This window comes from Bufo gargarizans, chromosome 9, assembly GCF_014858855.1.
Source record: "Bufo gargarizans isolate SCDJY-AF-19 chromosome 9, ASM1485885v1, whole genome shotgun sequence".
In the NCBI taxonomy this organism is placed as follows: Eukaryota; Metazoa; Chordata; class Amphibia; order Anura; family Bufonidae; genus Bufo; species Bufo gargarizans.
In genome coordinates, this window is record NC_058088.1 from 196,383,481 (window position 1) to 196,408,926 (window position 25,446).

General features: G+C 51.0%; 1 protein-coding gene across 3 annotated transcripts in view; it reads left to right on the forward strand.

Moving 5' to 3' along the window:
* Nucleotides 1-8,264: 8,264 nt before the first annotated feature.
* Nucleotides 8,265-25,446, forward strand: part of DIPK1B (divergent protein kinase domain 1B) — a 96,237-nt gene continuing 79,055 nt past the window's right edge. The window contains exons 1-2 of one of the 3 annotated variants that reach the window (XM_044268549.1): nt 8,265-8,382; nt 9,196-9,732. In XM_044268549.1, coding sequence (XP_044124484.1) covers nt 9,670-9,732 — 63 coding nt within the window. In that variant the 5' untranslated portion in view covers nt 8,265-8,382; nt 9,196-9,669. Of the gene's footprint in view, nt 8,383-8,874; nt 9,733-25,446 lie in introns of those variants that run through there. The other 2 variants (XM_044268550.1, XM_044268548.1) reach the window with 2 other exon arrangements.

Here is a 25,446-nt window from a genome sequence, read left to right on the forward strand (position 1 = left end):
AGTATAGTCGGTGGCATATCCGTGTGGTGCATTTTTTCTGTGATTTATGATTATATTTTCATCCGCACAATGCTCCGTTTTGTGTAGGATGCCCTTGTGGTGCATGTGGACCGCGCCGACATCCTCCACCGTATGCAAAATACTTTTTGCTGGGGATAGTCGTTTGCTGCGGTCCACATGCGGTGGGGCTGCTCCCCCAATGAAAAACACGCTACAGTGTTAGGGGTTGAGCAGCTCCCCCAGATTTGCCACTATATTTCTGTGTTTTTGTCGAGTTCTCAAGAGTAAAATAAGCGATGGCAGTGCACCCTTCTAATCTGCTCATAGAGAATGCAAGGATCGGCGACCATCCCAGTGCCCCAGAATAGTGGTCGTGTGTCCAGACAAGCCGAAGCCGATCCTCCATTACTAATAGCTTCCTGCAATGTTTTCTCTGTATGAGGGCTCATGCACACGGAACGTTTTTTGCGTTCCGTATACGGGCCGTATTTTGATTCCGTATATGGTAAAATTCATTTCAATGGGTCCGCAAAAGATGCAAACAGCACTCTGTGTGCTGTCCGCATCCGTTGCTCCGTTCCGTGGCCCCACAAAAATGATGAGTCCTGTCCTATTGTTGTCTGTTTTGCGGACAAGAATAGGCATTTCTATAATGGGCCTCCTGTTCAGTTCCGCAAATTGCAGAAGGCCCACGGGCGGCATTCATTTTTTGCGGATCCGCAATTTGTGGACCGCAAAAAACGGACGTTCGTGTGCATGGGCCCTACAATTAAGATGGTTTATAGATGTGGGACTGCTATAACAGTATTGTTAAAAGGGTAGTTAAAATAGGATGTGGCCTCGCTCTTCTTTTGGTATACACAGGGTTAACGTTTAAGGCTACTTTCACACTAGTGTTCAGGGCTCCGCTTGTGAGTTCCGTTTGAAGGCTCTCACAAGCGGCCCCGAGCGGATCCGTCCAGCCCTAATGCATTCTGAGTGGATGTGGATCCGCTCAGAATGCATCAGTCTGGCACCGTTTGGCCTCCGCTCAGCAGGCGGACACACGAACGCTGCTTGCAGCGTTCGGGTGTCCGCCTGGCCGTGCGGAGGCAAACGGATCCGTCCAGACTTACAATGTAAGTCAATGGGGACGGATCCATTTGAAGTTGACACAATATGGCTCAGTTTTCAAACTGATCCGTCCCCATTGACTTTCAATGTAAAGTCTGGACGGATCCGTCTGAGCAACTTTTCACACTTAGAATTTTTTCTAAACTATAAGGCAGATGGCTCCGTTCTGAACGGATCCCATCGTCTGTATTATAGGATCGGATCCGTCTGTGAACGCAAGTGTGAAAGTAGCCTAACCCTGCCTTTCTCAGTTGGCGCTTCTTTATAATTGGCTTCACGATCATCCCACTTATTGGGGTGGGTTAATTTTATCTTTAAATGAGTTATCCAACTTGTAAAACATCTCCCCCCAATGCCCAGACCCCTCCTATAGATTTCGACTTACCCTGGCATCAAAACACATAGCACCCGCGTGTAAAAAACTGAACGCAATCGCAGACAAAACTGGTGATTGAACTTCACGCTCGTGTGAAAGGGGCCCTACCGATAAGACGCTTCTTTACCAAGCCGGTGACTGGGAGTGCTGCTGTGGAGGGAAAGGAGACCTTATACCAGGGAAGCTCAACCTGCGGCCCTCCAGCTGTTGTAAAACTACAATTCCCACCGTGCCCTTCTGTAGGTTGATAGCTGTAGGCTGTCTGGGAATAATGGGAGTTGTAGTTTTGCAACAGCAGAGGGCCGCAGGTTGAGCCTTATACCATTGCTGAGGCCTATTTATTCTCAGAATCGGTGGTGGTCCTGGTACTCCGAACTCCCCAATCAGATATTGACGGCTATTTAAATAAGTCATATTCCCAGTATGATACCATTTCAACTGCACCAAGAAAAATGGCATCCACGTATGACGCGCTGGATCTGGCTTTCTTCCAATTCTGTAACACTACAAGATGTGTTAGAGATGTGACAAACACAGACATTACACGTGACGACCCGTATGCTCAGATGTGACCCCAAAAAAGATTGTAAGGGTAAGTCGGGTGATCGCTAAATGGATCCCATCTCACCCCCAATGGGGCAGGAGAGCGGCTCCCTGGTGACACCCCCCCACCAGACCACTTGACATGCCACCGGGCATCTGCAATATATAATGAATAGTTTCAGTTCTGGGCAAATTGCCACTTTGAATCAGCCAGTCCGATGCCAAGTGACTCATCCGTCATGCAGGACCCTGGCATTCAGCATTTCAGGCATCAGATGAAATTTTTAGTTTGCATTTCAGCCAATCAGATGAAATCCTCACTGAAGTCAGCAGTTCTAATGTCTGCAGAGTTTATCAAATGCAGAAGGTGAAGACGTCTTTGCAGAGGTGATTACGAGTGTGGGACAGGTGCAGGCCACTGGGAAACCTGATGGGAGGAGGTCTGCAGCGTTTTATCTGCACTGGGTGGCCTTCGACCTGCATGTATCCTATAGGCATGCACTGGGATGTGCACCCTCACTGTATACCCTCTATAGACCTCCTCATTGCAGGCGCTCCCTATAGACCAGGGGTGTCAAACTCAAATTCATCGGGGGCCGCATCAGCAGTTTGGTCACCCTCAAAGGGCCGGTTGTGCTGTCAGTGTTATCCAACACATTCCAGAACTATTTTTCGCCCTATAAGACGCACCGGCCCATAAGACGCACCTAGGTTTTTGAGGAGGAAAATAAGAAAAAAAATATTTTGAACCAAAAGGTGTGCTTTTGGTGGGTTTTGAACTAATTGTGGTCTGTGGGTGGCACTGTTATGGGGGATCTGTGGGTGGCACTGTTATGGGGGATCTGTGGGTGGCACTGTTATGGGGGATCTGTGGGTGGCACTGTTATGGGGGATCTGTGGGTGGCACTGTTATGGGGGATCTGTGGGTGGCACTGTTATGGGGGATCTGTGGGTGGCACTGTTATGGGGGATCTGTGGGTGGCACTGTTATGGGGGATCTGTGGGTGGCACTGTTATGGGGGATCTGTGGGTGGCACTGTTATGGGGGATCTGTGGGTGGCACTGTTATGGGGGATCTGTGGGTGGCACTGTTATGGGGGATCTGTGGGTGACACTTATGGGGGATCTGTGGGTGACACTTATGGGGGATCTGTGGGTGACACTTATGGGGGATCTGTGGGTGACACTTATGGGGGATCTGTGGGTGACACTTATGGGGGATCTGTGGGTGACACTTATGGGGGATCTGTGGGTGACACTTATGGGGGATCTGTGGGTGACACTTATGGGGGATCTGTGGGTGACACTTATGGGGGATCTGTGGGTGACACTTATGGGGGATCTGTGGGTGGCTCTTATGGGGGATCTGTGGGTGGCTCTTATGGGGGATCTGTGGGTGGCTCTTATGGGGGATCTGTGGGTGGCTCTTATAGGGGATCTGTGTATGACACATATATAGCATCTTATGCTATGTGTCATCCACAGATCCATAAGTGTCCTCTCCTCTCAGTGCTCCCCCTCCTCTCCTCTCTCTCAGTGCTCCCCCTCCTCTCCTCTCTCTCAGTGCTCCCCCTCCTCTCTCTCTCTCTCAGTGCTCCCCCTCCTCTCCTCTCTCTCTCTCAGTGCTCCCCCTCCTCTCCTCTCTCTCTCTCTCTCTCTCAGTGCTCCCCCTCCTCTCCTCTCTCTGTGCTCCCCCTCCTCTCCTCTCTCTCTGTGCTCCCCCTCCTCTCCTCTCTCTCTCTCTCTCTCTCTCTCTCAGGGCTCCCCCTCCTCTCCTCTCTCAGTGCTCCCCCTCCTCTCCTCTCTCTGTGCTCCCCCTCCTCTCCTCTCTCTGTGCTCCCCCTCCTCTCCTCTCTCTGTGCTCCCCCTCCTCTCCTCTCTCTGTGCTCCCCCTCCTCTCCTCTCTCTCAGTGCCCCCCTCCTCCTCTCCTCTCACCCTCGGGCTCCGCGCTCCGGACTGACAGGTAGTGGCGCAGTTTGCGCAGGGCCCGGTCGCGGCTGTTCTTGTCATTGGCCGCCAGTCTCTGCGCCAGCTGCACACTTGGCTCTGCCATGCTGCCTGGCTCACGTTGGCTGCCTCGTGTCAGCGGCTGATGACGTCTGAACTGAGTCGGCGGCTGATGACGTCATAACACCTGGCTCCCCCCCCAAAAAAATCGGGATACCACGCCCACAACAGAAGATTGGCCAATCAAAAGAGCGGAGAAAGACTCGTGATCGGTAGTTAGCGTGTTGGTGATCAGCAGTTACCATAGTGACAGGTTAGACCCTGCTGTAGACGTTTCCCAGGTAGGAGCGGGCCTCGTAGTGTGTGGTGTGTGGCCCCTGACCAGCCCTCCTTATGCAATTTATTATCACTTCCTGCAGGGGCCGCCTGCAGGAAGTGATAATAGAAGGTGAAGGCCGGCGGCGGCTACGCGGGCCACATGACGAGGTCTGCCCGCGGGCCTTGTGTTTGACACCCGTGCTATAGACTATCGATATTCTGCGGGATCTCATTTTTGAGTGTCTTTATTCTGTCCACATCGCTGTAAAGTTCTGCTGTAACATACTAGTTCCTATATCACATAACACAGAGGGGCAGATTTACTTCGACAGTGGGGTTCATGTACTAACGTTTTGCACCGGTATCTTTGACGCAAGGTCCATTTTGCAATTTTGGGGATTTTTCTAAAACTGGTGCTGCTTTTCCAAAAAGTGAACGGGAAATGGTGGGAAAACTACACCAGGGATCTACTGCAGAAATGTGACCAATGTATTAAATGCAGCGCGTCTCATAAATTGGCTGGATCTTCCACCAGCAGGGATTTTACTAATACCGGAGTCTGAAACGCCATTCTTTAGTTAAAGAAGGACAGTATCTGTATTCTGTGGTTTGCGGAGAGCGGTACGGTCGTGTGCATGAGGCCTTACATTGACAGTACTTTATATTCTCTAGTGCCGGTTTTTCTGTTGGGTGGTATTCACTTGCAGCAGAAGTAACTGCATGGGTTTGTGCCGTGGCTTTTAAAGTAGTTGCAGTTGTGACAGGTGAAAGACGTCCGCATCCGTCCGTATCTCCGTTCTGTGGTCCCGCAAAAAAAAGTAGAACATGTCCTGTTCTTGTCCGTATCATGGAGAAGGAGAGGGCTTGTCTATTGAGGGCTGGACCCTCCGTTCCGCAGAAAGCACACGGCCGGTATCTGTGTTTTGCGGACCTGCATGAGGCCTTCGCTGCACCTCCGTGACTACGTGTGCAGGCACCCTTATGGCTGATTGAATTAGGGCGTGTTGGGATTTTGGCAGCTGCACTTTTGCACATAGACGCTAAGGAGGCTCCTTTCTGCCGTGGCCTGCTATTGGCAACAGGGAGAGGCAGTGGCGGGTGCCATGGAGGGGCCCGGGCATTTTGGAGGGTATTAATGGATTTGGATAACCCCTTTAATAGATCAGGTGATAATTATACATGTCTTTACAGGAAATAATATTTCCAGACAGATCAGTTTCCTTCCCCTCATAAAATGTATTAGCAGGGGGCGACACTGAGCACAGTGGAAAGTTTCTGCGGCAATAACGTGAAATCCCGAGGTGTGAGGAATATGGATTATTATTTCATTCCTGCCATATGCTCCAGGAGTGGGCAGAGGAAATCAAACTCCACGGGAGGGCCCTGCTTCAAAGCGCAGCCAGATAGCAGAGGTGCGGGAACTCCACAGGAGGTCCTGGCCAAGCAGGCCGCTTGCGTACAATTTCTCACCTCCATTCCGACAGCACGGATCCTGCAGGAAAACTTCCCTGCAGGGGGTACAGGCCATTCCCCAGTTCAATCAAATTATCAGACATCATGGAACCAGCGATTTCATAAGGAATTATGAATCGCCCGTGCATCACATACGTAAGTCAGTTAGATGTGTGTGTGTCCCTGTGGCCAAACAGTCAGGCTGTTACTCGTAGTTTGGTAATAGGACGCCTTGGAGGTGAGATACCAAATAACGGTACCATGTTTGGATTCTACCTGTAGCTGGAACCCAGGCGGGATCCGCTGGTCCCAGAACCATCTCCCTGTGACCTTCTGGTCTGGAGCTATGAACCCTAAGGGGTTTTGTGGGTCGTTGGGCTGCCAGGGCCAGCAGGGAGGGGGGGGACTTCTCCCAGAGGCGGAGAGGGGAGGGTCCGGCTACCGGTCAAAAGCCCCATGCAAGCCAGTGGGCGTGTCTTTACTATGAAGAGGGGTCACATCGTGCCATGTGTTTAGAGCAGGCATGGCCAATCTGAGGCTCTCCAGCTGTTGTAAAACTACAACTCCCAACATGCCCTGCTGTAGGCTGTAGACAGTCTAAGCATGCTGGGAGTTGTAGTTTGGTTAAGAGGGACCTGCAAACTGCTGACATCACTGCCTCCCATGTGACTACAGCTAAGAACTCATCACAACCCAAAAGGACTCATCCATCTGGCAAACTGACTTTTGTTCTGCTTAACCCTGTTGTACCTCGCCATCTGTATTTACCACTCAGACCACTGTATCTATTTTCTGTGTATATTGTGGTATTTCTAGTGAGCCCTTAAGGCGATTAAATATATAATTTAATCTTGTGCTATCTTGTATCTCGATCACGAACCCCCTCGTCCGTGTTTCGGCCTAGTTATAAGCTACCGCGGGTTGGCTTCTTACCCTATATAATCCCGTTAGCGGACCGGGCTTATATCAAGCGAGAAGCTGGTGGCAGATACCCGGGCTGAGACAGCGCTGTTTCACTGGGGCAGTGACCAGGCTCTCTCAGCTTGTTTCCTCCCTGTGCCCGCGTGGACAGGAGGTGTCTGTGAACACTGTACCAAGCTGACCTTACATGCTCCTCAGAGACGGCGTAACATCATGTCTTGGTAACCAGTTACTATAACGTATCTTGCTGGCTTTACGTATTTGACGTCCGGCGGTAGCGAGGTGCGGTATTCGTCACACAAGGCATGATGGGAGAGACCGATGAATCTGTTAAAGGGAGTCTGTCACCACATTTGACCATATTAGACAGATCCTATAGCGTTATATGTGCCACCCAGCAGTTAAAAACTGTACCTTTTTTGCATATAACCGAGTCTTCTTTCTGCCAAAAATGAACTTTGAAGATTATGTAAATGAGCCCTCTCAAGTGCCCAGGGCGGTGTCTCAATCTTCCGAGCCCAAGACCGGACCTCCCCAACGACTCATAACCCTGCCCTCCGTGTGCCTGTGCCCGCCCGTTTACTCCCCTCCCCTCGAGTACTCGTAGCTGGCGCATGCGCAATACGATGCCCGGTCCTGGCAGGGCATCGCAATACCTACTGCGCATGCGCCGGCTACGAATTTGTCCGCGCAGCCGCAATGGAAAAGGGGAGGGGAGTAAACGGGCGGGCACAGGCACACGGAGGGCAGGGTTATGAGCCGTTGGGGAGGTCCGGTCTTGGGCTCGGAAGATTGGGACACCGCCCTGGGCACTTGAGAGGGCTCATTTACATAATCTTCAAAGTTCATTTTTGGCAGAAAGAAGACTCGGTTATATGCAACAAAGGTACCTTTTCCAACTGCTGGGTGGCACATATAACGCTATAGGATCTGTCTTATATGGTCAAATGTGGTGACAGACTCCCTTTAAGTGACAGAAATAGATACAGTGTATAAATTGCAATAATCACATAGAGCGCACTGTAACAATGTATCTGCCACCTGTTCTCTTACACATGGCTGCATGGTTACATAGGAAACCAGTCAATATGGAGGAGGGGGTTAACTCGGAGTCTATTCTAATGTAATTATTCTGTAGAGAATGAACATAAGGTTTCCTCTGTGTATCTGCCACAGGATGTGCTGAATCCATCTCTGTGCCAGCTAAGAGGTTGTGCAGCAGCTGAGGCACAGTGACTGGATGACCAGGATCTATAGGAATGCAGCTGTAGTCACTGTAAATGACAGCGAAGAGGTGGTGCAGCAGCTTTAGCTCAGCCTCCATGATGAGTTGGAGGGGGAGGTTAATAATCAAACACTGCCTCCCACCCTCGCTCAGCTGCACCTGCTCCAGGCTCCCTCCTCCTCCTTCTGCATTTTGTGTCGGAGGACAAATATCCCCTCAGCTCCGGAGCGCTCTTTAAGGAGCAGCAGCTGCTGTCTGTTTCGGAGCATCGTGCACTAGCGCCCGGGGAAGACACCCGAGACCTGGCGCTGAGAGCCCATCAGACCGCAGCTACAGGGCCGGGTGTAATTGAGATTATTTCCATCATTATCAGCCTGAGCCAGCCGAGGAGGAGGAGTGAGGGGGATGATGAGCAGACACCGGGGAGGGGGCTGCAACCATGGACCCGCTGCCTGGAGCGCTGCAAATCTGAGCACTCACTGAGGGGTGAGCAAATAACAGGGGTCGTGGGTGAGCTGGGCGTGCAGAAGCAATGGAGGATGTCCTGGGTGCCTGGGAAGAGTAGAAGATATAGCCGCTGCAGGAGAATACAGGGTATGATGGGTGAGAGGAGGATCTAGGGGTGCACTGGTTATGCAGGAGGAAAAGGGGTAACCTGGGGCCTCAGAAGAAACAAGGAGTGAGGCCATGGGGCTGTGCTGGGTGAAGAGTGGAAACAGGTGTCTGATCTGCATGTGACTAGAGCAGACATATTCTGGGGTATCCCGAGTAACGGTCCTGAGTGAGCAGAGGAATTGGGGTAAACTAGACAAGCCCAGAGTTTGGGGTTTATCCTGGGTGAGCAAAATAAATACTAGAGTAATGAAATAATGCCATGGTGGGGTGTCAGGAGGAGAGCAGGGCAATTCTGGGGGTACATGTGGAGCACATGGTCATTGGATAGAATGAGGTAAGGGAAGGGGTTAATAAGAAAAACAAAGCCTTCTCAGGGAGGTAGCAGTGAGGAGTCAGAACTCTGTCTCCAGGCCGAGCAGGAGGGTTCAGAGGGGAGCCCAGAATGAGTCAGGCTGTCACAGGGAGACATTGAATGTGTGGCTTGTGCCCAGTCCAGGACCTTTCATACTGTGTCTGGTGTGAGGAGTGCAGGGTGACAGTCAGGTGTGCTGTCTGAGTAGGACAGGAAGGGGTGATTTGGCAGAGTGCTGGGGTAGGCTGGGCAGAGAGAATCGAGGCTTAATACTTGGCATATAACTGGGGGCAGGTTATTGTGGCTGAGTGGTGCGCCCTTATTTATTACAGTGAGGCGCAGGGAGCCTGCAGTCAGCACCAGGAAGAAGTGCACACCCTAGGGTGATCCTCTGGAAACATAGCGACCGCGGGCTGAAGAATCAGAAAATGACTCCTCTGTGGCAGCATTGAGAAGTAACGGGGCCCCGGATAGCAGGAGATAAACAATCCCTCTTGGCAGCGAACAAGCCAAGGGTGAAGGAACCTGACGGATCAGTCTGGAGTGTGGTCCTCTACGTGACTCGGAGGAGCTCACCTGGGAGTACAAATAGGATAAAAAGACCCCTAATCTGAGGGCTCACTGGAATGGGTGATGAAGGATGCCCCTTCTCAGGTGAGACTCTATAAATGAGCAAAAGACTTGAAAATCTGTAAACCTGACGTTGAAGCCGGACGGATGGATGATATTTCCTTAATGCTCGTCAGCTTTAGGGCACCTGCACTCTAACCTTCCCATCACTGGACTGGCCCCCATGATTTAGGAGGATGAGAAAGCTAAGACGCTTTGTCCACATGGTCCTGTTCTGCCCGCTTTCCAAAGGTCTCCAGGTAAGTAGGAGAAATCCCTGCAATACGTATTGGTGACTGTGACTTCTGATCATGTCCTTACCCTCTCACCCTCCTTACAGGGGCAGGTTATTTGCTTTTAGCGGAAGTGTTCTGCCACCTGCTTGGATGGAGGATGTGGTGTGTGGAGTTATATGGGGCTTTATATATCAGACAGAGATTCTTGGTCATGTAGGGTCAGTAGATCTGTGAACCGTGTCTGGTAACCCTCACCGGTGACTCCAGTGCGAAATGCGATTTGTTGATCGCTCTGCTGGTAGCGTGTATTGTGTATTACAATGACATTTTCCTTCAGTCTATATCTGCCTTGTTCTTAAAGGGTTAAGAGAAGGAAACTGAACTGTAGTTACATTCAATATCCCCTCTGCATTAATAATGAAAGAGCAAAGTTGAAGAAATCACAGGCAGATATTAATGCACTCTCAGCTCGGGGTCCCCGGGGGGGGTTGAAGACCATAGTTTGTTAAGATCATTGACTGGTTACCTGCCGTTGTGTCTTGTATCACTGTCCTCTTCGCTTATTTTTATATTGTGCACCCTTGATATCGGAGCCCATATAGAGGTTTGCACCCAGGCCCCCATATGCGAATCTCATGTCCTGGTTCAGTAAGTCGACCTTATCTACAGATGGGAACCCTTGTGTCTTAGTTAAAGGTGGGACGGTATGTTCGCCAAATATAGGTATCTTGGACCGCTATGAGGGTATATGCGCATAGCAGTGTAGTTCATGCAAATTTTCTGTACATTTTGCCTCATCTCCCCACCAAAATCTGCCTGTGTCAGAGACGTAGATCTGGCACTGAAAATCTGTATAAACCATTGATGTGCCGCAGACTTCAAAATCCTCACCGCAGGGCAGTTTCCTTGTGTAAGTAAGGCTGCATTCGCATCTCCATTTAGGAGTCAGGCAGACAAAAAACTGTTGCATGCATCACTTTTTGTCCAGCTGAAACCCAGCATTTATGCCACAAATTGGTCGGATCACCACCGGACCCCATTTTAGTCAATGGGGATCTGAAACAGCCCGCTAGATGTCAGAACGGAGATGTGAAGGGAGCCTCAATACTACATGAGATTCGGAAAGTCTAACTGACTTTGCTGGTAATTAGCCAGCCTTTCCGCACCCAGCTCCGCACCTCCATTATCACTGGAAGCCAGCCTTTTCACACTCAGCTCCGCACCTCAATCATCACTGGAAGCCAGCCTTTCCACACTCAGCTCCGCACCTCCATCATCACTGGAAGCCAGCCTTTCCACACTCAGCTCCGCATCTCCATCATCACTGGAAGCCAGCCTTTCCACACTCAGCTCCGCACCTCCATCATCACTGGAAGCCAGCCTTTCCACACTCAGCTCCGCACCTCCATCATCACTGGAAGCCAGCCTTTCCGCACTCAGCTCCGCACCTCCATCATCACTGGAAGCCAGCCTTTCCGCACTCAGCTCCGCACCTCCATCATCACTGGAAGCCAGCCTTTCCACATTCGGCTCCGCACTTCCATCATCGCTGGAAGCCAGCCTTTCCAAACCTTCATTATCACTGGAAGCCAGCCTTTCCACACTCAGCTCCGCACCTCCACCATCACTGGAAGCCAGCCTTTCCACACTCAGCTCCGCACCTCCATCATCACTGGAAGCCAGCCTTTCCACACTCAGCTCCGCACCTCCATCATCACTGGAAGCCAGCCTTTCCACACTCAGCTCCGCACCTCCATCATCACTGGAAGCCAGCCTTTCCACACCTTCATTATCACTGGAAGCCAGCCTTTCCGCACTCAGCTCCGCACCTCCATCATCACTGGAAGCCAGCCTTTCCACATTCGGCTCCGCACTTCCATCATCACTGGAAGCCAGCCTTTCCGCACAGCTCCGCACCTCCATCATCACTGGAAGCCAGCCTTTCCAAACCTTCATTATCACTGTAAGCCAGCCTTTCCGCACTCAGGTCCGCACCTACATCATCACTGGAAGCCAGCCTTTCCACACCTTCATTATCACCCGAAGCTAGCCTTTCCACATTCGGCTCCGCACTTCCATCATCACTGGCTCTTGATAACGAGGGGCTTTGATAGAATGTAACATATGATTAAACTCTTCCTAAATTCTTAGGAAAGAGAATAAGCAACAAGTGTTCTACTGATTGCTCCCAACATTCCCCCATCTCGACAACTCTGAGCACAGGCCTGCCATAAAGGCAACCCCCCAAATTAAGGGTGGCAAAGGGGGCGAGCAGATATCAAGTGTGTCCTGGGACGAGAACACACAATAAGACCGGGGGGGGGCTTTTTAAGGTTTTCTGTGAGACCTACTTTGCTCTGTGTTCGCTCTACACCCAACAGCCCATTGAGAGGAGACTCGGTGGAAAAGCATGCAGGGGGTTTACTATAGGCAGGTTTATTGGTTGTGAGCTCAGTATGAACGGATGCCTAGCCTTACTCCAGGAATCTCTGTGGCGCCTCTTAGCTTCCCGCTCTTCTGCATGGCCGTACTGTACATTGCGGACGGTGTCCTGGATGCCTAGAGACCTGTGTTTGTATTCTGTCTTAGTACACGGAAGGTCTTATTCATGGCCTCTCTAATGTGTGGTTTATTCAGCCCTGTCCACCTTTTGTGGGCCAAAGCTATTTGACCTTTGCATTTAACAAGGACACCTAGAGAGTGAATGTACTATGTTCTTATACGGTGGTCGTTGTCATGGTCTTACCTCCTTGCTGTTCCCTTCGTTTGACATGTGCTGGCGGCCATCTTGGTTTCTGGGTTTTCTTGTAGCCTCCCACCCTGCGGCTCCTCCTTCCCACTGGGAGGAGCTGGATGCCTAGCTCATATATATAGGAGGTCTGTGGCTTCAGTTCCTTGCTTGGTCCTCCTGTGTTCACATGCTTCCAAGACTGCTGCCGCTTCTGGTTCCTGATCCTGGCCTCGTCTGACTACCCCGTTGGTTCCTGATTCCGGCTTCGTCTGACTACCCCGTTGGTTCCTGATTCCGGCTTCGTCTGACTACCCCGTTGGTTCCTGTTCCTGGCTTCGTCTGACTACCCTTCTGGTTCCTGACCTCTGTCTCCGCAAGACCCTGCTTCGGTTTAGCCATCCGTTTGGACTTTGCTACGGCTTGCTCTTCAATAAAACCTTCTTATTTTCCACTTATCTCTTGTTGTACGTCTGGTTCATGGTTCCATGACATTAGGACCAAGCCATGAATTCTGACGGTACAGGGCCACCCTCGCTACCTACGCTGGTTGCCAGACTTGATCAGCAGGATCACCTGTTGGGTCGGTTCGCTGTGGCGTTGCAAACCCTGCTTGAACGCACGGCTCATTTAGCTTCCGTTGCCGATGGGTCGGTTGGCGCTCCTGGGCCCGCTCCTACTGCCGCTCCGGTTGTTGCGCCAGAGTCTACCCTGACACCTGTTGCTGCGCCTGTGGTGTTTCAGGGTATGACCGGTTCTGCCCCCCTTCCACAGCGCTTTGGGGGAGAGCCAACTCAGTGCCGAGGTTTCCTTAACCAGGTGGGCATTTACTTCGAGTTGCTGCCACATGCCTTTCCTACTGAGAGATCAAGGGTGGGCTTCTTGATCTCGCTGCTCTCGGACAAGGCCTTGGCCTGGGCCAGCCCTTTATGGGAGAACAACAATCCGGTGGTTGCCGAGTTTTCCGGTTTTGTTGCTTCTCTTCGGAAGGTATTCGATGTGCCGGCTCGTGCTGCCTCTGCTGCGAAGCTCCTTATGTCCATCAGACAGGGTTCACGATCCGTAGCTGAATACGCCATTGAGTTTCGTACCCTGGCAGCAGAGGTGGGCTGGAATAATGAGGCTCTGGTCGCTGCTTTCTCTCATGGTCTCTCGGATGCCTTGAAGGATGAGGTTGCAGCTAAGGACCTACCAGTGGAGCTCGAGTCTCTTATTTCTTTCCTGATTTTGATTGACACCAGACTCAGGGAGAGACCTTCCTTTAAGGAGAGCCTGCGGAGGTCTCCTAACAGATTGGCGCCTACGTTTGCTGTCCCACCCGTGCCTCCCTCTCCTCCCACGCCTCCTGGGGATGACTTGTCTGGGGGTGAACCCATGCAGCGGGGGTTTGCTCGCCTGTCTGAGGGGGAGAGGGTACTCCGGAGACGCGAGGGCCGATGCATGTACTGTGGTCTCGGTGGGCATTTTCGGTTGGCATGTCCGAACCGTCCGGGAGAACGCTCGCACCTGAGGTCCTGTCGGGGGCAGATCTTGGGTGGAGTCTCCTCGTCCCCGGTTTCCCGTGTTGACAAACCACTGATCACGGTTGTCCTCTCCTGGGTCGGGGGCTCGGTGACGACCCAGGCGTTGGTGGACTCTGGTGCTGGTGGTTTGTTCATTGATAGAGTGTTCGTTGCCGCCAATTCCATTCCTCTGCAGCCTCGAGGTTCCCCACTGGCTCTTGAGGCGATAGACGGCAGACCCCTTCTGCCGCCACACGTGACTCATGAGACCCTTCCAGTGGGGATGGCCATTGGTGCCGTTCACAGAGAGTCGGTCTGTCTCCAGGTTATTTCGTCTCCACACTACTCGGTGGTCTTGGGGTACCCCTGGCTCCAGAAGCATAATCCGACTTTCGATTGGAGATCGGTCGAGATCCTCTCGTGGTCACCGCAGTGTGGGGCTAGTTGCATCCATGGGCCTGTCAAGTTGCTGTGTACTTCCTCTGACTCTCTGTTGCCTCCTGAATACGAAGAGTACCGGGATGTATTCGATAAGGTGCGCGCGGTTGCCCTACCTCCGCACCGCCCATACGATTGTGCCATAGAGTTACAATCCGGTGCCGTTCCTCCTCGTGGCAAAGTCTATCCACTGTCGGTAGCGGAGAATGAGGCCATGGAGGAGTACGTGAGGGAGGCGCTTTCACGCGGACACATTCGCAAATCCTCGTCCCCGGCAGGGGCTGGATTTTTCTTTGTGAAAAAGAAGGGCGGCGAGTTGAGGCCTTGCATCGATTACAGGGGTCTCAATCGCATCACGATCAAGAACGCTTACCCGATACCCTTGATTTCCGAGCTGTTCGATCGCCTCAAAGGGGCCACGGTCTTTACCAAACTCGACCTGAGGGCGGCATATAACCTGGTAAGGATCAAGGCGGGCGATGAGTGGAAGACCGCGTTTAACACCAGGACCGGTCATTATAAATCCTTGGTTATGCCCTTTGGGTTGTGCAATGCGCCCGCAGTCTTCCAGGAATTCATCAACGATGTTTTCCATTTCATCCACCATGACGGCCCACATTGAGATTGACCCTTGACCTCTGTAGGGGCAGGAACACATAGAGAGTTTAAGAACCCCCCACCCCTCCACCTCCTCAGTGCTTTCCTGCCCCTACAGGGGCCAACACGTGGAGAGTTCCTCCTTCATGGAGGATGAAATAACCGTATCTTTCTTACAGGTTCTCCAGCTGGCCTCCCGCGGCAGGGGCCAAGGCTGGCCAGCTAGGAGCATCGAGGACCCTCGTCTTGGCTTATGCCGAGGCCTGTGGTCCTCCCCATACCTTCTGACTTCCTTCCCTCCTTGTGGACGCAGTCGAAGGTGCCGGCTTCTCAGCACGCGCGGCGCTCGGCGTCCTTTTCCTTCCGGAGGACCGAGCTCCAGCGTCCGGCAGGGGGAGCAGGTGCGACGCATGGAGCGTCTCTATGGGCGGGCCGGGCGACGCACGCCTCTCTTGGTAGGCTAGTGCGGCGCAGGCCTTCGCCGTCATGCAGGGCGCAGCTTGATGACGTCAGACGCCGGGAAATTTAAAAAGAAGACCGCGGTTCCTCTCAGCACCTCTCCTGTCACACCGCGATGTCCGAGACACCTGCTCCCCGCCAGGAAGGTCCCGATCCTTCTGCCTCCAGCACAGTGAGTCCCCTTCGGGGGGGTATATATTTCAGTTCTTGTAAATCTGAATTACTGATGCTGGGTTATCTGGTTGCTTCCTTCTGCAGGGCAGCAAGGAATTAAAATCTAAAACAAAGCCCTTAAAATGCTGTGCTTGTTCCAAGCGTCTCCCCGAAAATTATAAAAAGCGACTATGCAAACCTTGCACTTCGGAGATTTGGAAAGCGGAGCAACCAGATATACTCTCGGAGATGAAGTCCTTTATTTCTGATGAGATTAAGTCCTCTTTAGCCTCCTTATCTACTCCTGCCAGCGACCCCATCCCTTCTAAGAAGCGTAAAATATCCGTTATTTCTTCCTCTGAGGGTGAAGAGGTTGAAGTGGCCTCTGCCTCATCCAGACAATTTCCTAATGAGGAACCCTTGTCGGACGGAGAGATTCTGGAGGAGGATAAAAGATACTTCTTTTCCGCTAAAGAAATGGAAGAGCTGCTCCGAGCAGTCAGGTCCACCATGGGTATTGAAGATATTCCTAAACCCCGTACGGTTCAGGATGAGATGTTTGGGGGCCTTAGAGCTAGGTCTCCTATTGTTTTCCCCATCAATGAAAATATAAAGGAGATGATATTAGAGGAATGGTCAGATCCAGAGAAGAGACTTGGCGTTCCTAAAGAATTCAGGAATAGGCTCTGCTTTGACCCGTCTGAAAGTAAAATATATAACCAGACGCCTAAGGTCGACTTGCAAGTATCCAAGGTAGCAAAAAAGACCGCCCTACCCTTTGAGGATTCCTCTCAGCTAAGTGATCCTATGGATAGAAAGGCAGATGGCCTTCTTAAGAAATCCTGGGAAGCGGCGATGTTTGGGGTAAAAACTAACATCTCCGCCACATCCGTTGCCAGAGCAATGTATATATGGCTTGGAGAACTAGACGAACATCTGAAGAACAAGACTCCAAGAGAAGAGATCAGGGAATCTCTCCCCCTTCTCCGCTCCGCCACGGCATTTTTAGCCGATGCATCGGCAGAGTCAATCAGATTTTCCGCCAAGGATGCTGCCCTTTCTAATGCTGCCCGTCGGGCTTTATGGATGAAAGCCTGGTCCGGAGACAAGGCATCCAAGGCCAAGCTTTGTTCTATCCCCTTTTCAGGGGAATTTGTCTTCGGCCCCACTCTGGATAAAATCCTAGAGGGCGCAGCAGACAAGAAGAAGGGTTTTCCAGAGGACAAAGAACCAAAGAAGAAGCCCTTTCGGCAGTACCAACCCCAGCAGAGATCCTACAGGGGGAAAGGGAAGTCTGGCCGATGGAGTTATCCAAAAGGGGGGAGAGGAAGAGGCTTTATCCTCAATCCCCAGAATAGGCAACCGAAGCAGCAATGACGCCAGGGTAGGGGGGCGACTGATGGGTTTTCTATCCTCCTGGAGTCGGGTAACTTCAAATCCCTGGGTGCTAAATATAATCTCCCAGGGCTACAGGATAGAGTTCACATCAGTCCCCCCAAAAAGATACTGCATCACATCTCAGAGCAGATCAGATCTCCCGAAAATCTGGCAGGGCGTCCAAGACCTCTTAGAGCTAGGGGTAATACGAAAGGTTCCTATACCAGAGGAAAGAAGAGGATTCTATTCCAGTCTTTTTTTAGTAAAAAAACCAGATCAATCCTTTCGCACGATAATAAACTTAAAACCCCTAAACAGGTCTATCTTATACAGGAGGTTCAGGATGGAGACCATCCCATCCACAATCCCTCTGATCCCAAAAGGAGCATTCATGTCGTCAATCGATCTGAAGGACGCTTACTACCACGTCCCCATCCATCATCTTTCCCAAAAGTATTTAAGGTTCGCTCTAAGAGGTCCAGACAGGTCTATACATCACTTCCAGTATGTCGCCCTCCCTTTTGGTATTTCCTCGGCCCCCAGGGTCTTCACAAAGATCGTAGTAGAGATGGTGGCCTGCCTTCGTCAAGAAGGAATCACAATTATACCTTATCTCGACGACTTCTTAATCCTGGGCAAGACAGAATCCGAAAACCTTTCGGCAACCCAAAGATTCTCGGAACTCTTAAGGAGCCTCGGATGGATTATAAATATAAAAAAATCCACCCTAACCCCGTCCACAAGAATAAAGTTCCTGGGCGTGGAATTAGATTCGTCTCGGCTGATGACCTTCCTCCCTCAGGACAAAGCTACTGCCCTGATAGAGAAAGTCAGAACATTCCAGAAGGCTCGCAACTGCTCCATCAGAAAGGCCATGAGTCTCCTAGGAAGCCTAACGGCCTGCATCCCCTCGGTGGCTTGGTGCCAAAGCCACACAAGAATAATCCAAAATTGGATCCTAACTATCTGGGACGGAAAACAGTTAAGCCTGGACAGGGTCTTTCGTATCCCTCAGTCTGTAAAAACAGATTTGGACTGGTGGAAAGTAAAAAGAAGGCTGCTAGGGGGCCTTCAGTGGCGGAATCATCCCGTCATTCAGGTAATTACGGACGCAAGCCTCGGAGGCTGGGGAGCAAAGATAGGAGATCATCTTCTACAGGGTACCTGGCCTGCCGAAATAAGAGACAGATCTTCCAACTACCGAGAGCTTTACGCAGTCCTGGAAGCTTTACTAAAAGGAGAGTGCCTTCTAAAAGGACAACATCTAAGAGTAATGTCAGACAACACCACAACGGTGGCCTATCTGCGTCACCAGGGGGGAACAAGATCACGGCCTCTTGGCGAGATAGCAAAAAGAATTTTCTCCTGGGCAGAAGTAAACACTTTATCTCTGTCCGCCATCCACCTAAAGGGCTGCGAGAACACAGTAGCAGACTTTCTGAGCAGAGAGACAGTAGACCCAGGAGAATGGTCTCTGAACAGGAAGATCTTCCAAAAGATCTCAGAAAGGTGGGGCTGTCCAGAGGTAGACCTATTCGCCACCAGGAAAAATGCGCAGGTAGACTGTTTCTGCTCCCTAAACCCAGGGGACAATCCATGGGCAATAGATGCTCTATCAATACATTGGAATTGGAGACTAGCCTACGCCTTTCCCCCAATACCACTGTTACCTCGGATTGTCCAGAAGCTTCTGGAGGAACCGACTACTCTCATCCTGATAGCCCCTCTATGGCCAAAGAGAAGTTGGTTCTCCACCCTAAGACAGCTATCGCTGGAGGATCCGTGGGAGATTCCCTTCCAGAGGGACATTCTAGTCCAGGGCCCTCTTCTTCACCCAGACCCAGGCATGTTCAAGCTGTCAGCCTGGATCCTGAGAGCGAGACACTAAGAAGCAGAGGACTTTCGGAAAAAGTGATATGTACTCTGAGGGCAAGTAGGAAAAAGGTGACCTCCTCCATCTACCTCAAGATCTGGAAGAAATACTGTTCCTGGTTAGGAGTTGAGCGCCCAGACACCACCTCTCCTCCCATCAACAGAATTTTGGACTTTCTACAGTGCGGCCTTGAGTTAGGCCTTAGACCTAGTACTTTGAAGGTCCAAATTTCTGCCCTAAGCTCCTTCTATGACTGTAGCCTGGCCAACCACAGATGGATCAGGAGGTTCTTCAGAGCGGTTGCTAGGTTGAGACCCTCCCTGAGATCCAGAATTCCGACCTGGGATCTTAACACCGTACTAGAGGGCTTAACAAAACCTCCTTTTGCACCTTCATCGGAGATCTCTCTAAAACACCTTTCCTTTAAGACTGCCTTTCTGATCGCCATCACCTCAGCCAGACGCATCGGGGAGATCCAGGCTTTATCATGTAGAGAGCCCTACCTCCAAATTAACAAGGATCACATCCGTTTAACTCTCGACCCAGGCTTTCTCCCCAAAGTAGTCTCTCCTTTCCATCTAGAGCAGGAGATCTTCCTACCCTCTATCCCTAGGTCCGATCAGGCAGGGTCTAGTGATAGGTTACATCTCCTGGACGTCAGGGACATAGTTATCCGTTACCTGGATTCTACCAGAGATTTTAGGGTGGACGACAATCTCCTTATTCAGTTTTCAGGGAAGAATAAAGGAAAGAAGTTAGCCAGGTCTTCCATAGCTAGATGGATCAAATCCACTATTGAATGTTGCTACAAGATCCAGAACAAACCCTGTCCTGGTAATGTTAAAGCCCATTCTACTAGGGCCACATCCTCCTCTTGGGCCGAGAAAGGAGGGGTCTCGCTGGACCAGATTTGTAAAGCCGCAACCTGGTCTAGTGCTAATACTTTCGTAAGACACTATCGTCTTAATCTTCCGGACGCAAATGAAGCTCTTTTCGGCCGGAAGGTTCTACAGGCGATATCCCCACCCATTTAGTTATCTGATATGTCTCAATGTGGGCCGTCATGGTGGATGAAATGGAAAAACCGCAATTAGACTTACCGGTAATTCCGTTTCCTTGAATCCACCATGACGGCCCATACTATTCCCCGTCCCTAAAAAAAAAAAAAAAAAAAAAAAACATATATATAAAATATAAAAAAAAAAAAAAAAAAGATTTTTTGGATTTATGTTGCATATTCATGCAGGAGTTTAAGGGTATGAATCAATATCCTTTTACGTTTGTTCCACCTTTTCGGGTAATTGTGAAGCACTGAGGAGGTGGAGGGGTGGGGGGTTCTTAAACTCTCTATGTGTTCCTGCCCCTACAGAGGTCAAGGGTCAATCTCAATGTGGGCCGTCATGGTGGATTCAAGGAAACGGAATTACCGGTAAGTCTAATTGCGGTTTTTCCGTGACCTGTTGCAGCAGTGTGTGGTGGTCTATTTGGATGACATCTTGGTATATTCTGCATCCATGGAGGCCCACATTCTGGATGTCAGACGAGTGTTGCAACGCTTACGAGAGAACAAGCTGTTCGGTAAGCTTGAGAAATGCGAATTTCACCGATCCCAGGTAACCTTCTTAGGTTACATCATTTCCGCTGAGGGGTTCTCCATGGATCCTGAGAAGGTTTCGGCTGTCTTACAGTGGCCCCAGCCCAGTGGGCTTCGTGCCCTGCAGCGCTTTTTGGGCTTCGCCAATTATTATCGGAAGTTCATCAGGGACTTTTCCATGCTAGCCAAGCCTCTCACGGATCTGACCAGGAAGGGCAGTAATCCTCAGGTCTGGCCGCTCGAGGCCATCCGAGCTTTTGAGGCTCTAAAGTCCGCCTTTGTGTCGGCTCCGATTCTGTCGCATCCCAACCCTGGGTTGCCTTTTGTCCTCGAGGTGGACGCGTCTGAGACGGGAGTAGGCGCCCTCCTGTCTCAGCGTAGAACACCAGAGGGTCCTCTGCTTCCTTGTGGGTTTTACTCCCGGAAACTGTCTTCCGCGGAGTGCAACTATCAGATTGGTGACAGGGAGTTATTGGCCATCGTGCAGGCCCTTAAAGAATGGAGGCACTTGCTCGAGGGCTCGGTGGTTCCGGTTCTCATCCTGACGGACCACAAGAATCTGACCTACCTCTCTGAGGCCAAGAGATTGACACCACGTCAGGCCAGATGGGCTCTGTTCTTGTCACGTTTTAATTACGTGGTCTCCTACCTACCCGGCTCCAAGAACATCAGAGCGGATGCCTTATCACGGCAGTACTCCGAGCTGTCCGGGGAGGAGTCGATTCCGACTACGGTCATACCCCCGAATCAGATCCTGGCCGCTATTCGCACCAGCCTGACTTCTCCTCTGGGTGAGCAGATTTTGGCGGCTCAATCTGGTGCTCCCTCTGGGAGACCCAACGGCAGATGTTTTGTGCCTGAGGAGTTGCGCACTCGGTTGTTGCGAACCTACCATAACTCCAAGGCCGCGGGGCACCCTGGAAAGAATCAGCTGTCCTGGGCGGTTTCACGTCTGTTCTGGTGGCCTTCTCTACGTTCCGACATCGCCGCATATGTAGCGGCATGCTCCGTTTGTGCCCAGAGTAAGTCCCCTCGGCACCTTCCGTTGGGCCTTTTGCAACCCATAGCCACCGGGGAGCGTCCATGGTCACACCTGGGGATGGATTTCATTGTGGACCTCCCTGCATCCCGAGGCCATACGGTCATTCTCATGATTGTGGATCGGTTTTCCAAAATGTGCCACTGTGTTCCTCTCAAGAAGTTACCCTCTGCACAAGAGTTGGCCTCGATTTTTGCCAGGGAGGTCTTCCGGTTGCACGGTTTGCCCAAGGAGATTGTGTCGGATCGGGGGAGTCAGTTTGTGTCCAGGTTCTGGCGCGCCTTTTGCTCCCAGTTGGGGATTCATCTCTCTTTCTCCTCGGCCTACCACCCTCAGTCCAATGGGGCCGCAGAACGATCCAATCAGGCCTTGGAGCAATTCCTTCGTTGCTATGTCTCCGATCACCAAGACAATTGGGTTGACCTCCTGCCTTGGGCTGAGTTTGCCAGGAACACGGCGGTGAACTCTTCCTCTGGGACGTCTCCCTTCATGGCCAATTATGGGTTCCAACCTGCCGTGTTACCGGAGGTATTCTCTCCCCAGGATATTCCGGCTGTGGAGGATCACCTTTCCGTCCTACGTGCTTCTTGGGTACAGATCCAGAGGTCCCTTGAGGTCTCTGCGCAGCGCCAGAAACTCCAGGCTGATCGCAGACGAGCGCCCGCTCCTTCCTACCAGGTCGGAGACCGTGTATGGTTGTCCACCCGCAACCTCAACCTTCGAGTGCCCACTCCCAAGCTGGCGCCTCGCTTTGTTGGTCCCTTCCGAGTGCTTCGCAGGGTAAACCCGGTAGCCTATGCCCTTGCGCTTCCTCCTGGCATGCGGATCTCCAACGTGTTTCATGTCTCCCTGTTGAAGCCACTGGTGTGTAATCGTTTCACTTCCTCGATTCCTCGGCCTCGTCCGGTCCAAGTGGGCAATCGTGAGGAGTATGAGGTGAGCAATATCCTGGACTCACGCCTGGTCCGCGGCCGGGTGCAGTTTTTGGTCCATTGGCGTGGTTATGGTCCAGAGGAGCGTTCCTGGGTTCCCTCCGCAGATGTCCATGCTCCTGTCTTGCTCCGAGCCTTCCACGCACGCTTCCCTCAGAAACCGTTCCTTACTCTGCGGAGGAGGGGCCCTTGAGGGGGAGGTACTGTCATGGTCTTACCTCCTTGCTGTTCCCTTCGTTTGACATGTGCTGGCGGCCATCTTGGTTTCTGGGTTTTCTTGTAGCCTCCCACCCTGCGGCTCCTCCTTCCCACTGGGAGGAGCTGGATGCCTAGGTCATATATATAGGAGGTCTGTGGCTTCAGTTCCTTGCTTGGTCCTCCTGTGTTCACATGCTTCCAAGACTGCTGCTGCTTCTGGTTCCTGATCCTGGCCTCGTCTGACTACCCCGTTGGTTCCTGATTCCGGCTTCGTCTGACTACCCCGTTGGTTCCTGATTCCGGCTTCGTCTGACTACCCCGTTGGTTCCTGTTCCTGGCTTCGTCTGACTACCCTTCTGGTTCCTGACCTCTGTCTCCGCAAGACCCTGCTTCGGTTTAGCCATCCGTTTGGACTTTGCTACGGCTTGCTCTTCAATAAAACCTTCTTATTTTCCACTTATCTCTTGTTGTACGTCTGGTTCATGGTTCCATGACAGTCGTGTCTCACGTCACCGAGTGAATGGCCCATGGCTGTTTTCTCACCAGGATTGTCCGGAGATGGCCATAGGGATGTTGAACAATCTACTAATCCATCTAATTTCCTTGGACAAGGTGTGTCGTCCCCCCCACTAAGTGCCTCTAGCGACATTTCCATCCCATACATCTGGGCCTGTTTCTGCAGCATGTAGAAAGATTTTTACCAACCCTATTCTTCCACGTGTGAACATACCCCATGCCCAGTGTCTTTGTGTTATTTCAGCAGGTTCCAAAGATATTGAAAACCTGTATTCAGAAGAATTCTATTTTTATGTCCAATCTGGCGGAGGTTTACTAAGCATAGTGCATACGTGCCATGAGCCAGGTTTATGAGTTTTAGGCCTCATGCACACGACCGTTCAGTTTTTTGCGTTCCGCAAAACACGGAAACCGCTGTGTGCCTTCCGCAATTTGCGGAACGGTACAGGCGGGCCATTGTAGAAATGCCTATTCTGGTCTGCAAAACAGAAAAGAATAGGACATGCTATATTTTTTTTTTGCGGTGCCAAGGAACGGAGCAATGGATGCGCACAGCACACGGAGTGCTGTCCGCATCTTTTGCGGTCCCGTTGAAGTGAATGGGTCTGCAAAAACTGTGGCTCGGATGCGGACCACAACAACGGTCGTGTTCATGAGGCCTTAGACAATTATTGTGCCTCAGACAGTTGTGAAAAGAGTTCAGAAAACGTTTCATGGCTAAGAGGAGTCTTAATGGCAGCCCTTTATACAGAGCAGGAGGAGCTGAGCAGATTTGAGGGAAAACCTGCAATAAAACTTATTATTTATTCATTTAGGCCTCTTTCTATGGTTGGTCCTACTCTGTGATTGACAGACTTCTCTGTGAGCTTACTTCTGCAGCATGTCATTCACTGAGTGGGACTGTCCACATGAGTCCTGAGCACCGAAAGAGTAGAGGTCTAAATGAATAAATGTCATGTTTTACTGACTCTCTTCCCTCACGTCTATATCTGTCTGTTCAGCTCCTCCTGCCCTGCAGATTACATGGTGACAGGTTCTCTGTATATATAAGCTGCTCAGCTCCTCCTGCTCTATAACACGCTGCCTGCAGATTACACGGTGACAGGTTCTCTGTATATATAATCTGCTCAGCTCCTCCTGCTCTATAACACTCTGCCTGCAGATTACATGGTGACAGGTTCTCTGTATATATAATCTGCTCAGCTCCTCCTGCTCTATAACACGCTGCCTGCAGATTACATGGTGACAGGTTCTCTTTATATATAATCTGCTCAGCTCCTCCTGCTCTATAACACGCTGCCTGCAGATTACATGGTGACAGGATCTATATATATATAATCTGCTCAGCTCCTCCTGTTCTATAACACACTGCCTGCAGATTACACGGTGACAGGTTCTCTGTATATATAATCTGCTCAGCTCCTCCTTCTCTATAACACGCTGCCTGCAGATTACACGGTCACAGGGTCTCTGTATATATAATCTGCTCAGCTCCTCCTGCTCTATAACACGCTGCCTGCAGATTACATGGTGACAGGATCTATATATATAATCTGCTCAGCTCCTCCTGCTCTATAACACGCTGCCTGCAGATTACATGGTGACAGGTTCTCTGTATATATAATCTGCTCAGCTCCTCCTGCTCTATAACACGCTGCCTGCAGATTACACGGTGACAGATTCTCTGTATATATAATCTTCTCAGCTCCTCCTGCTCTATAACACGCTGCCTGCAGATTACACGGTGACAGGTTCTCTGTATATATAATCTTCTCAGCTCCTCCTGCTCTATAACACGCTGCCTGCAGATTACACGGTGACAGGTTCTCTGTATATATAATCTGCTCAGCTCCTCCTGCTCTATAACACGCTGCCTGCAGATTACATGGTGACAGGTTCTCTATATATATAATCTGCTCAGCTCCTCCTGCTCTATAACACGCTGCCTGCAGATTACATGGTGACAGGTTCTCTTTATATATAATCTGCTCAGCTCCTCCTGCTCTATAACACACTGCCTGCAGATTACACGGTGACAGGTTCTCTGTATATATAATCTGCTCAGCTCCTCCTGCTCTATAACACACTGCCTGCAGATTACACGGTGACAGGTTCTCTGTATATATAATCTGCTCAGCTCCTCCTGCTCTATAACACACTGCCTGCAGATTACACGGTGACAGGTTCTCTGTATATATAATCTGCTCAGCTCCTCCTTCTCTATAACACGCTGCCTGCAGATTACATGGTGACAGGTTCTCTGTATATATAATCTGCTCAGCTCCTCCTGCTCTATAACACACTGCCTGCAGATTACACGGTGACAGGTTCT